Here is a 14282-nt window from a genome sequence, read left to right as displayed (position 1 = left end):
TATGGAACGTAAAATCAAGGTATTAGAGGTATATGGGGATTCTGCATTGGTGATATACCAACTCAAAGGTGAATGGGAAACGAGAGATCCTAAATTAATCAGTTATCGAAAGATGGTTTTCGAATTGATTGAAGAGTTTGATGACATTACTTTCTGCTATCTCCCACGAGATGAAAACCAGATGGCTAACGCGTTAGCCACTCTAGCCTCCATGATTAAGTGAATAGACAATAAGACATGAAGCCTATCCAGATAAGTATCTATGAAACCCCAACTTATTGTCACAATATCGAAGAGGGAGAAAAGGATGATAGCCCATGAAACCCCAACTCATTGTCACAATATCGAATAGGGAAAAAAGGATGATAACCCTTGGTATCAAGATATATTACGATATGTGAAGAATCATGAGTATCCTGACTAGGCAGCTGAGAATGATAAGAGGACTCTGAGAAGACTAACCACTGATTATGTCTTAGATGGGGAGATTTTACACAAAAGAGGGAAGGATCAGGTACTATTAAGATGTGTGGATGTCGTGGAGGCTAAAAAAATCTTGGAGGAGGTCCATGAGGGTATTTGCGGAATGCATGCCAGTGGCTTCACAATGGCTAGACAGATTATGAGATTCGGGTACTACTGGTCCACTATAGAAGGAGATTGCATCAATTATGCTAAGAAGTGCTATAAATGCCAAATTTATGGTGATAAAGTGCATACGCCTCATTCGCCTCTTCATGTGGGGTATAGATGTCATTGGGTCAATATCGCTGAAGGCTTCTAATGGGCATCGTTTCATCTTTGTGGTTATTGATTACTTCACTAAATGGGTAGGAGCTGCTTCATATGCTAATGTCACAAAGTCAGCAATCAGCAAGTTCTTGAAAAATGAGATTATATGTCGATATGGAATGCCCGAGAGAATCATATTTGACAATGCATTGAATTTGAACAACAGCTCAATAGCGGAGGTCTGCAGTCAATTTAAGATCAGACACCATAATTTGTCACCGTATCGCCCAAAAATGAATGGTGCAGTGGAGGCGGCCAACAAAAATATTAAGAAAATTGTGGGGAAAATGGTTGAGACTTACAAGGATTGGAATGAGAAATTACCATTTGCCCTCCTTGCTTATCGAACATCAATCAAAACTTCCACCGGGGCAACGCCTTTCTCCTTGGTTTATAGTATGGAGGCAGTGTTACCTGTCAAAGTTGAAATCCCTTCTCTCTGGGTGTTGGCTAAGCTAAAGTTGGATGAGGTAGAATGGGTCCAGTCTCGATACGATCAGTTGAACTTAATAGAGGGAAAAAGGCTAAAAGCTATCCAACACAGTTAGATGTATCAAAGGCGAATGATGCGGGCCTACAACAAAAAGGTTCGTCCAAGAGAATTCCACGAGAAGGACCTAGTATTGAAAAATACCCTTCCTATACAAAAGGATTTTAGAGGAAACTGGATGCCAAATTGAGAAGGTCCATATGTTGTAAAGAAGGCCTTTTCCGGATGAGCTTTAATTTTGAGTGAGATGGATGGTAAAAACTTGTCAAACCCTGTAAACTCAGATGCAATCAAGAGGTACTTTACATAAAAGGAGAAGGGATCAAGGTGAAAACCTGCAAAGGGTGCATTGAGAACAAAAGGGATTTGAGTTGAAAACCCGAAAAGGGCGGCTCAGATTTTGATCAAGTGGGACATGAGGTGATCAGAGTAACTCAAAATTTTGATTGGGGCATGTGGTGATCTTGCTATGCCTGAATTAACAGGAAAGGGGGTATGCGGCGTTTGGGGTATCGACAAAGTACTATAGATCTCCTAAGCACATGTCTTCAGAAAGTCTGTACAAAGAAGCTCAAGCTGCAATATCTGGGGCACCAAGTCTTCATATTATTTATATTGAACTTGTTGTCCCTGGAATACTTTATTCTTTGCTATTCTTGGAATACTTTATTCTTTTCAAGATACTTGTTCTCAATCAGTTCCTTTTTTACTTTTTTATACATACTTCTCGATAATTTATTCATTTTGAGCTATCTTATTCTTATCCAGTGTTATAATCTTTTGCAAGCATGTTGCATTAGAATAATGATTAATAGAATAATAAAACTTTCACAGGGGAAGTTTTGCATATTACTCTAGAAGTTTCTAAATAATACAGGAACCTGAAACAGGATTATTATTTAGAATGCACCAAGTCTAAAGGTTGAAATATTGGAGAAGGAAAAGTCTAAATTAAGACTATCTCTTTGGATTTTGTTGTCAAAAGTATTAATTGAACAAAATGACAAGATGTCATGTTGGTGATAAAGCTTCAATCACAAAGCAATAAGAAGGGGTTTCCTTGGAGAAGAGAATCATTCATTTGTGTATAAGCAATTGGTTTGACACCCTGGGAATGGTGTAAAAGACCAAAGAGTTTCACATTTTATATCCTTGAATTGCGATAGGAGAAGATTGAGGAAAAACCAATTTTTTCTACCCTTGGGTTACAGCGGGAGAAAGATGGTACAAATTTTGTGTCCCAGCGGATTGAACTTTGAAGTTTATAATGGGGCAATCTAATTAAGTGTTTTTTTGAGATGTCAACCGAGCAAGAAGGCGTTATAGTACGTCAGGGATAAGACCTTAATAAACTTCAAGCAATGGCAACCTAAGCGATAAAGGAGGATCATTATCAAAAATGACATTCTGCATTCATGCAAACATCATTCATGCAAGTCTAGTTAGGAGCATTTGATTCATTTTGATCATGGCATCATAATCATTAGGCATAATTAAGTTTATAAGATGGATTATACAGGTTATGTTCCCCAGAACAGATTGGTGAAACTACAAACGCTATACCATTAAAGTTGTAGTGGAGTGGATTGAAGAAGACGACGAATATTATCTTCCCAAGGAAGTAGGGAAGTAGATTTAAGCCACCAGTCCTATCTCCCTGAACAGTAGTGGAGTAGGTTAAAGATTGTAGATCTTGTCTCCCTAAGCAGTAGTAGAGCAGATCGAAGACGGCGAATATTATCTTCCCAAGGAAGCAGGGAAGCAGATTTAAGCCATCAGTCCTATCTCCCTGAGCAATAGTGGAGTAGGTTGAAGATTGTAGATTCTGTCTCCCTAAGCAGTAGTGGAGCAGATCGAGTATGGCGAATCTTATCTTCTCAAGGTAGTAGGGAAGCATATTTAAGCCACCAGTCCTATCTCCCTGAGCAGCATTGGAGTAGGTTGAAAATAGCAGATCTTGCCTTCCTGTACTGGCAGCAAAGCAGATCGAAGACACCAGTCTTGTCGCCTTGACGTCGCAGTGGAACAGGTTAAAGCTAAAGATAGCGAATCTTGTTTCCTTGGCGTTGCAGCAAAGCAAATAAAAGCTGAGGGCAGCGAATCTTATCTACCTAGCGTTAAGATTTGGAATAGTTGAAGTGGAGTAGATTAAAGTTGTGGCCAACGAATCCTATCTCTTTGGCATTACAGTGGAACAGATTGAATCTACAACAGCGAATCCTACTTCCCGGGCAGTTTAGTGGAACAGATTGAAGCTACAATAGCGAATCTTGTTTCCCAAACATTATAGTTAAATGGAGTGAAGCTACAAATCCTATCTCCCTGACGTTGCAATGGAGTGGATCGAAGTGGCAACTCTTATACCCTTGAAGACACAGTGGGTCGGAGTGAAGCTACTAGCCAAAAGAAATCAAGACTCGACAAGACTGGACAAATTTGGCCTTGTTAAAGTCTTTACTTCATTCCCGTTACACGACAATGAGCAAAGAGGAATAGCTGTACAAACCCAAAATTTGCCCAGCCCATATGCAAATAAAACCAAATAAAAAATTTTCCAACAGGCCCAAATTAGCCTAATACCCAAACAGCCCAACTAAACCCTAGCCCAAAATAGAACAAAGAAACCCTAAGCAAAAAAAATCAGCAACTGTCGCCCCCAACAACGCCCCAACGGCAGCCCCGGCGTGCGCCGCTTTCTCCGTGTGTGCCGCCATGTTTGCCTGCAAAACGGACTAGGAGAGTCCAACACCAACACAAACACAGTCTAAAAAAGAGGAAAATAGGAAGATAAGTAGTATTTTTTGGGCTATAAAAAAGGTCCTGAATTTGTATATTTTACACACGAATGAATCAAAGAAAAGTGGAAAAAAATCAATTCAAGTATAGATCTTTTTCAAAGGTAGTTGTTTTCTCGGCCTATTTGTTTATTTTTTTTTATTTTTTATTTTATTTCTTTTATTTTGAAAGAAAACAAAAACGAAAAAGATAAAAATCGTACCTTTTTCGTGGAGGAGGTCCCGATTTCGATGAAAATTGGTGTTTTTAAGTCGTGGAGTCAAAAAATCCAAAAAAAAAATAAGTTTTTTATTTTTTGGCCACTGCGAACGGAGCCACTGGTGGCCGGCGACCGCCACGGTGGTCCGGTGACCCAGGTTGGCCGGATTCTGGAAGGTTGAGAAAGAGTTGAGAGGGGTTTGAGAGGTTTTTGAAGTTTTTTAAAAAGCAAAGGCTAAAATGAAGGTTTTAAAAAATTTTGGGCTTAAATACCCATACTAAAACGGCGCCGTTTTGACCTTTATTCCCCTCTGATCCGCGCGGTGACTCGACTCAGGGAGGATCCGCGCGTTTTGTCTTAAGGGTATATTTGCACATTAAGTCCTTTTGTTTCTTAGCTTGTTCCAATTTAATATTTTTTCATATTTTAAATTTTGTTACTTAATTTCACTTTTATTTTAATTTGGTCCATTGACCATTAAAGGAGACTGACTTTTGAAACGGGGCCGTTTCCAATGGTTTGATTTATCTGCCAAAGGGAAACTTATGCGTTAATTGTTGTGCAAGCCCCTTGGATTTTAAATGGATTTCAATACAGCCCTCGACTTTCTGTTTTAATTAGCTCTTTTATATACATTATTTTCTTTCTATTAATTAAATGCTCTTCTTATTATTTTTATTTTAATGTTACTATCCTTTTAATTGTTGATGATGTTATTTGCACCAGTTTACATACATTTATTTGCCTTTTTATACATATACATCGTTTTATTGTGTATTAATATTTTAAGTTTTATATTATTATATATTAGTGTCTCATTTCACTATATCTCATTGGTGTTATAAATAACCATTTTAGATTATTTATACATTTGTTTTAAAATCTATTATGCATTACTGTTTTGAAATTTATTATGTATTATTCACTGTTATATCCTCATCACCACTAGGTTAGTCATTTTTTTATGCAAGTTCCATATGTTTTATATACATTCTTTAATATTTTTATTCTATAATATATCTTCCCTAAATTCACTCATTACATATTTTTTTAGATTCGCATAAATATTTTTTCTTACATAATACTACTACATAATATTATTATATATGCATACATATTTCATATTAAATATTTTCATTATATATACATACATAATCTATTGTAAATTTCATCTCTTTCAAATGGGTTAATATCTTTAATTTATTCCAACTTCTACATATATTAAATATAATATTTTATGAAATTTTTCACTTGTCTTGTATTATTTCTTTAAAATTAGTGTACATAGGTATTGCATTTTTATTTTTTTTTAAAAGCTCAATAGTGCATTATTATTTCATGTATAATCTATTAGTTTAAAATGTTCATACATTGTTCATCCTAGATTTTTTTATATACTTTATTATAAATAATTCCCTTTCCTTAATGCCATTTGTTTTTTAGTTATTTTAAAACTTGTACATTTGGTGTGCATTAACATTAATTGGCTTGTTTTTATTAGCTTTTGAATATTGATATCGGTATTGGTATAATGTAATTATTGTTGTTATGTTGGTTTATACTTGTTTATTATTCATTCTTCATTAGTGTACATTTTATTTTTGAATTATCATTTTACATTACACATCATTATTTCATCGTTTTTCGTTCAAAATATTGCATTTAATATAAATGTCTAAGTCATTTTATACAAAGATTATCTCAAAGATGTTGTGTCTCAACTCACTGAATCAGACATTTTGCTATCTCAAGACGAAATTTTTTAACAAAAGCAAATCAGTGTGTGGTCGTCAAAATTTCCAATAATCGTACCCTCGCTTATGAGGTTTCGATTTTTTCATAGAAACAAGATGACCAAACTTTTTTAGTTTTCAGATTAATAAATTTCAATAAAGATTTTAAAAGGAGAAACGTTTTTTAAATCTTTTTCATTCGACTTTAAGATATTAAATAATTAATTCGATACCAATTTTGAGCGTTACGAGGGTCCTAATCCTTCCTCGCACGTAACTGATTCTCGAGCCCGTTTTTCTAAAACTCGTAGACCAAAATCGATTTTAGGTGATCCAATCATGCCTCAATACAAGATTGGTGGAGACTCTAATTTTTATTTTTAAGTTGACAACTAATTTTTGTTTTTAAAAAAATGATTTCGACAGTCACCATTAAGGCTCTCCATAGAATCTCAACCGGACTTTGGGAAATATCCCTTAATAGGAAATTCCTCAGTCGAATAATTATCTACTGTGAATAGAATCAAAAAATGTTCAATAGCATGATTTTTTAATGATGTCGCATCATAACTCCATTCAACCCTGTTTTATCTTAAGGCTTAGATCCTATTCATTTTCCGCCTTTTTAAGGTACGGCTGTGAAAGAAGCGAGTATTGCAATCACCGTTATAAAGCCACTCACACCGTGATTTTTGAGCCCAAAAAAGCTCCTCCTGATTCAAAATAGACTCTATCTCAAACTGTAGCTCTGCTTCTCTTTCTCTTAATCGAGTAGAATTATACTTCTCTGAGGCACCTTGAACCCGTTTTAACTCCCCCATAGTTTTTTTTCCTTGCAAAGATATTCCCAAAAACAGTCTTGTTCCAATCTTGAGCCAAATTGAGAAAGTTGCTCAAGTTGTCCACAATATTACCTTCAACTCTCCAAGATTTGGTAACAACATCCTGAAACTCAGGATCGGTTAACCAGCTGACAATAAATCTAAAGGGCCTCTCCCCCTCTTCCCCCTTAGACGAATTAACAGTAACCAACAACGGTCAATGATTTACCAAACAGAGGTATTGGGGGCGATGATTTGCCAAAGATCATTACACAACGATCGGTCTAATCTTTGAAATAGATTACCCCTATTCCATGTAAACATGGGACCTTGAAATCACAAGTCATTCAACCACATTCGAAAAACAAAAGGATTGACTTTACTGCAACCAACATTAAGCGATACAGCTCCACCTTGCCTTTCATCACATCTCAAGATGGCATTAAAGTCCCCTGCCATTATCCACGGTTCCCCAATATTTTTTCCTACCACTTCTAGTTCACCACACATGTATCCTCTCAAATTCTTATGGGTCTACCATATACCGTAGTGCAGAGGAAAGACGTTCGGCCAAGAGAGCCCCGAATCCGCATGTGCACAAATTATGGATGAACTTTCAGCACCTCAACTTCAATATCATTATTCCATAAGACCTAAATCCCTCCTGCAAATCATATAGCTTCAACCCTAAAAGAATTATTGAACCCCAATTTTGTTGTAATCGAATCAGCCTTGTTTCCACTGATTCTTGTTTCAAAGAGGGCAACAAGATTCGGATGAAAATCTTTCCTATATTCAAACAGAAAATTATAGAATCGAGGAGGACCACATCCTTGGCGGTTCCAAAATAATGCACAAAAAATAGGAATCATCAACATAAAACCCAAGAGATTTACAGTCACTAACCAAAACTTTATGCCGAAGTCGCATCCTCCAGAGTTTCATCATCCGATTCACGAATCGAAGACATATCCTCCATCAATTTTGTGTCATGTCTGACCTCCTGGCACAACCCCTTGATTAAACCCTCAACCGCTCGATCAATCGGAAGAGTAGAACACCCCCTTCTAGTAAACTCCTTGAAATTTGACCTGTGCCATCCTTCAAACCTTTTGATTCTTCCGTTGGTCGTTGTCCAAATATCTCCCCCCTATCACCTTTTGAAATTGTTACTGGAAGCCTTCCCATTTCTCCCTCACCCAAAGAAATCCCTCTGTTTGTTGATAGCCTTACATCCAAATTCCTTTCCTTGTCTAAACCATGTCCGACCGCTTGAAACTTAGGGTCTGTTTGATTGCTAGTAAAATGTTTTTCGTAAAATGATTTTTGAAAAATGTTTTACTTTTTTGTAAAATAATTTACTGGTTTGACAGATTTCCTGAAAATATTTTTCGGAAAAGTTGTTTTTACATATATTAATATATATTAATAAATTTTTATATTTTAAATTATTTTTACATATATTGCAATGATTTATTTATAATAATACTCAATTATTAAGCTACAATATTAATCGTTATAAATTAAAAAAAACTAATATCAAATAAATTATTTGTAATTGTGTTAAAAAACAAGTATTGAATAATTATAAATTGCTTCGAAACCATAATGAGTACTAGAAATAATATTATCAAAATACATAATTAGTAGTACACCACATAGTAACAACATTGTCCAAGTGCATAATATTACACCACATAAAAGTATCAATATCTTGATACATGCGGTGTCTTGATTCTTTCTCTATTTATGAAGTTTATTTATGAAGTTTACTTGTACAAGAGATGTCTGAAAATGCGTAGAACTAGAAGAAAAAAAACAAAAATCAGAAACAACGTTGTTACTTCCTGTCATAATGAATCTTTTATCAGTTGAACTGGTTCTTTGATGAAACATTTTCCTTGGTTTTCTGAATCTTCAAAACCTTCTTCAAAACCACCATAGGCACGGTTCACAGTCCTCCTGTTCCTAGGTAACCTAGACCTCTTGTATTCCGCAGGTCTCAAGTGAGGAATCTGCACATTGAGCAATACCATATACATCAGGAAGATAGAATATTATGATCAAATGAGAAAATAAACATCCTAAACATCAGTTAGCAAAGTGAAACATGATAGTAATCAATGGAATTTAAGCTGATTTATTTGACTTCTATGGCATAGTCCATGAACATCATAAGTAAGAATTGATGCTATGTCTGCATACGAAAGTTAAATTTTACATTTTTTTCACTCCTTCGCATCTGGAAATCATTCGTATACAAATTTGTTCTGTTTCAGGAAATATCCAGAGTTGCAATGTAAATCATCATGCAAGTCTAAGCATACTCAGCAACCAAAGACGACTGTGCTCAATCTGATATGTGAACATTAGTTGCTCAAACAATCTCATAACAAGGGTACTAAAAAACCAGAACATTCATACCTTCAGGGTGAGCCATTTTCTGCATAGTAGTCGGAGCAATCATGATAGGCATTGAAATCTTGAATCCCAGGACAGTGGTGGTCATGTCAATCTTGCTAACATCAATAAGAATGCGGGGTCGAAACCTATCATAAAATAAATGAACCAGAATAATTAAATGAAAAGATAAAACTAAAACTACTATATAACCCACAAAGAAAAAAGATTGCCAGAAAACTTGGAAGTATGGTCAAATATGAACAATAAACACCAGAAATTAAGCAACGGGTTAAAGCAATAAAACTCCATAAGTATTAGTATTTGGAAGGAGAAGAAGTAGAATTTATTGAAGTTGTGGAGAACCCCCTAAGCCATTTCTTCATAAACAACAAAAACACAATAGATGATATGTACAAAGTAACAGATTCAAAATCAGCAAAGAACAGCAGAAAAACCAAGTATGCAAATAATTTAAGGGAAGACATACTTCTCTTTCCACTCCCAAACTCGTTTTTCTAATTCATCTCTGCCCAATTCTACCATTTTTATTCCTTCAGAAGCCAACATTCTTTCCACAACCAACTGGGAAAAGAAAAGTAAAATAGGTTCAATTATATATTCCCATTCAACAGGATACAAGATATATACTCATTCTCTACACAGAACATTATGTATAAAGAGGGCAGAATATAAATCAACAACAAAGATGAAAACATTATATTTACAAAAGATTACTAGAGATAATACAACCATAAAGATCAATCCTTTTTCCAGAAAACATTATATCGAACACACAAACGGCCACAGAAATATTACTTTGATTACAAAGCCCATTAATCAAAGTTGAAAAAATTACAACATCAGGCTCCACCTAACTTCAGCATTTTCCCCAAAATAGAAAACCCAAAATCAATTCGACCTAATTGACAAAAGTAATTAATCGAGATGCTCACAGAATAAACATCATGGGAAACACCTAATAATTCCATCTGGCTACACATAGAAACAACAATGGCATAATGTTTCATTCTAACAATGGCTGCAAATAATTTAGTGAATTCCACAATTGAAGGCTTTGGGTACTTTTCAATCATCTTATTGAACAAACTCAAAGCATGATCAACATTATCGAAGCGGTGGTCTGTTTTTCCCTTTCCTCTAACAGGCATGGACATGGGTTTCTTACTTAGGCAGTCGATGTGGGTAGCAATGGTGTTAGAAGAAGAAGAAAAAGAGTGGAAATTAGAAAGATGGCTTTCAGCATTAACAACCGAACGAAGAATAAAAGAAAAAGGAAGCTTACCCATCATTTGAAAGCAGAAATGGCAGCGGCAGTAGCAGCCAAAAAGAAATGAAAAATAAACGGAGCATAAACGCCAAAAAGAAATGAAAAATAAACGAAGTAACCGTCGAAAAATAGAATTGCAACGTACCAGCAGCGGTTTCCAGTTCTGAACCAAAATGAAGCTTTCGAGAACAGAAATTTGAAGGAATGAAGGAAGGGAGAAGAGTGGATGAAGGGAGCTTACCGGATGAAGGGAGAAGAATGGATGAAGGGAGAAGAATGCCTGAGAGCTTTAGGAAAATGTCTTACGGAGATTGAATCGGTAAGACAATTTCTCAAAAATTGTAAGGCATTTTCCCGTGTTTTGGAGTTGATTTTCCAAAAGGAAAATATTTTCTTCCAATCAAACACTGGAAAATGGGAAAAACCAATTCCGGAAAATATTTTCCCCTATCAAACAGACCCTTAATTGGGACAGAGTTAGATTCCATCAATTTTGGACCCATTTTTTATCCTTCGTCAAATGGGTTTTCCTCCGACCCAAGCGAAGGCCCATTTTTCTTAACAGGCTTTAAAGCATGTGAAATATTTTTCAGCCCATTCGCTGATGAAACAGCTTTGCATTTTTTTTTGCAAGTCCCTTCTTAAAAGCTTTACCCTTGATTTGAGGATTGAATGGCGCTTTATCCCTAGATTGCAGCTTTGTTCCCAATGTTGGCACAGTAGATCCCTGATTCCCAGTGTTTCCATAAAAGATATCAGGAGCCACCTCTCCAATCAACCCGTGATTACCGCTTAGAATGTTGAATCTCGAACCTTCGATCCCGACAACAGAGTTACTGTTAGGTTCTGTTGCCGTCGTTAATGGTTTCCGCCGTGGCTTGCGTTCCACTAACATCCATGGCCCAAACTGATCCCCTTCCTCAACATCAGGCGCTAAACTATTCTTCCCAGAGCAATCAAACGTTTCCCCTCCTTGGTTAAATACACCCTTGTCAAGATTCCCAGTCGCAGCTCCTACAGATGAAACATCTCTTACAAAATTATGACAGAAAGAATCTCTAGAGTGTCTGAATCTCCCACACTTAAAACAAACCTAGGACATGGATTCATATTCCACACGTTGTATCCTCCCATCAATCTGTAGCTTTGAAATCAATAGTTTCCCTAGATCAATGTAAACCGCAATCCTCGAAAATTGCCCCCTAGATTTGGAAGTCTTGTTACGGTCTATTTTCACAACGGGACCAATCGCGCCTCCAATGAACTTGAGTAGACTTCTCGTGTACATTCCTTCCAGCAATGCAGGCAATCTGATCCAGACCATCATATTCTTAGGAAACTCTTGATCTGTTGAGAACTCAGGAGTCCATAGCCGTACAGAGAGGTACTGCCCAAAAATTGTCCAAGGCCCCCCAGACATCACCAAAAGGTAATCATCATCATTTTGAAAGTTGACAGAGAAGTAGTCACTCTTTATATCAATTATCTGTAAAGGCTGCTTAGTTTTCCAAATTGCTTGCAATTTGTTTGACATAGTGAGATATGAAATTTTCCTCCTAGTAGTTTGACAACCACCGTTCGAGTCATTTGTTTGGCAATAAAATGATGCACTCGGTCAGAGAAAGTGATGGAAGGGATGCCATCAACAATCTCCTTTTTCGCGCCTCCCTCAAGTAATTTGATATCATCTTCATTCTATAGATTACTCTTCTCATTTGTGGGTACCCAGAAACTTGTCTTTCCAAGACTCGGATTGAGCCGTAGGAATATCCACACTCATGCCTTTATCATTGACCACAAGATCATCCGGATCCGGTGGTTCATCCGGCCTTCGGCTAACCTTTTTTGTCGATCTTCCAGCATTATTGCCTGTCGAAGCCATTTACTTTTTGCTTGATAAAGATGATTAATGGGTTCAAACATATTTATTCTAATTTTTTATTAATAAAAATATATTAAATCACTTCATAATATTATTTATTTATATTTATAGATTCTAGATTATATTTTCTTAACATTATAGATTATATATTTTAAATGAGGTTAGAATGTGCCTGAAGTTATTGTACATCTCGAAAATTAAAAATTTAGTCTCTATATTTTTATTTTATAGAATTTAGTCTTTTTTTTAGATTTTAAAATTTAAGTCCAATTGTTAATATTGTGTACAAGTTAAATACAAAATTATTTTTTTTAATTGCATGACTATCAAGTGAGTATTTTTTTATTTCAAAAATGTCACAACAATAAATTTAACAAAAAGAATTTAGCAGTGCTAACAATCTAAATTTTAAAATCTAAAAGTTAGAAAGATGAAATTTTATAAAATAAAAGTAAACAGATTAAATTCCTAAATTTCAAAAAGTACGGAGACTTTTGGCACATTTTAACCTTTAAATGATGATAAATTTAAATATATTAATTAAATTATTATATATACATACACGACAGGCATTAAAATATAAATTTCATAAATTTAATATAAAAGTTAAATATTTAAAATTGATTTTTTTTTTTTGATGTTCGGAGTCAATCTTAGTACGAGATTCGAATGCGCTCTCTCCTTTAGTGATTTTTACATAAAATTAATATAAATGTTAAATATCCATTTTATAATCTATTTAATAGTAAAAATTAGTATTTTGAAAACTTACTATTATTGTATATCTTCAACCAACATTAAACCATCGTCGAACAAAATTAAAAAAGAAAAAGTAACAGACAAGATAGACTGTAAAAAGGATTTTTTGTTTTTTGTGCAAAACAAGAAAGGTTAAGGCCGTGCCCCAAAGCGTGTGTTGCCTACTGTTTTGCTTCTTTGCAAAATGTATTGTTGCTTAGCAGCTAATGCTGAATAGTGACAAACTGGAGTTGCCTTACATCTTCTCCATCTTACTTTTGTGCGTCCAAGAATGATATTTTGCTTCTTCTTCTTTTTATCATTTTTAAGGAGCCTACAAGAAGGATTTAAAATTTAAAAGGATAAAGTGTAAGATAAGAAGCCTAGCTCGGATTTTGCTTGCAAATTTAAAACTTCAGATGAAAAAAATTGAGAGTCACTGTGGTCTTAGGCAATTTTAGCTTCGTTTGTCATATCCTTTTGATTATCATGAACAATGCAAAAAGAAAGAGTCCAGGTAGAGGGAGGTATATGATTCACACCCAAATCTCGAATTCTTAAATGAGAGGCTTGATTATAGTCATGAAGGTAAGCATTGAGGATAGATAGTTCTAGATCTTGGATCCTTCTTACTGCAACACACAGGATGGGATTAGCATTCTGGAAGGTGAGCTCATTCCTTGATTTCCAAATGATCCATAAGGTGCAAGCTACAATAGAATAGAACCTTCTTGTGTGATGAGTACTGTTAAGATCAACTCGATTAAGCAACAAGTAAAAAAAAATAGCGGAATAAATTGAGAAATTGAACACACAAATTTAACGTGAAAAAACTCATTTTAAGAGGACAAAAAATCACGGGAAAAGATAATTTTACTATAATGGCAAAAGAACGAAGAGCACAAAATATGGACATAAAAACTAAACCTCGAAAACTCGAAAACAAAGAACCCTCAAAATGTAAACACAAAATTCTCTAAATGTGTTATGAGTTCTAATCTCTAATGAGTGTATTTTCTAAAGTTATAAAATAACCTATTTATATGCTAAATTATTAAGTCAAATAAACTATGCTAATAAATGCTAAATATATTGTATTCATAAATACTAAATCTTCTAGAAAGAAAATATATTTTGTTT

At 35.0% G+C, this 14282-nt stretch overlaps 1 protein-coding gene and 1 long non-coding RNA gene across 8 annotated transcripts; one reads left to right on the top strand and one right to left on the bottom strand.

Annotated features, from left to right (window-relative positions):
- Positions 1-8510: 8510 nt before the first annotated feature.
- LOC107920748 ((S)-2-hydroxy-acid oxidase GLO1) lies at positions 8511-10996 on the bottom strand. 7 transcript variants are annotated; one of them, XM_041110205.1, is made up of 4 exons: positions 10668-10996; positions 9722-9816; positions 9256-9380; positions 8511-8846 (listed from the first exon to the last, which is right to left on the bottom strand). In XM_041110205.1, the coding sequence occupies exons 2-4, from the start codon at positions 9799-9801 to the stop codon at positions 8809-8811; spliced, it is 243 nt and encodes an 80-aa protein (XP_040966139.1). In that variant the 5' UTR covers positions 9802-9816; positions 10668-10996; the 3' UTR covers positions 8511-8808. The 7 variants fall into 7 exon arrangements, with proteins under 7 accessions (XP_040966139.1, XP_040966141.1, XP_040966142.1 ...); XM_041110207.1 differs by having other exon boundaries at positions 10764-10996; XM_041110208.1 differs by having other exon boundaries at positions 9722-9802; positions 10764-10996.
- A 130-nt stretch (positions 10997-11126) lies between these two features.
- On the top strand, positions 11127-12495 carry LOC107920749 (uncharacterized). The gene is made up of 2 exons (XR_001690764.2): positions 11127-11951; positions 12086-12495. It is a non-coding gene; the product is annotated as an uncharacterized lncRNA (long non-coding RNA).
- Positions 12496-14282: the final 1787 nt, after the last annotated feature.

The sequence above is a fragment of the Gossypium hirsutum genome, chromosome D13 (genome assembly GCF_007990345.1).
Source record: "Gossypium hirsutum isolate 1008001.06 chromosome D13, Gossypium_hirsutum_v2.1, whole genome shotgun sequence".
NCBI lineage: Eukaryota > Viridiplantae > Streptophyta > Magnoliopsida > Malvales > Malvaceae > Gossypium > Gossypium hirsutum.
The sequence above is the reverse complement of the archived record's forward strand: the minus strand, read 5'-3'. Positions and strand labels throughout refer to the sequence as shown.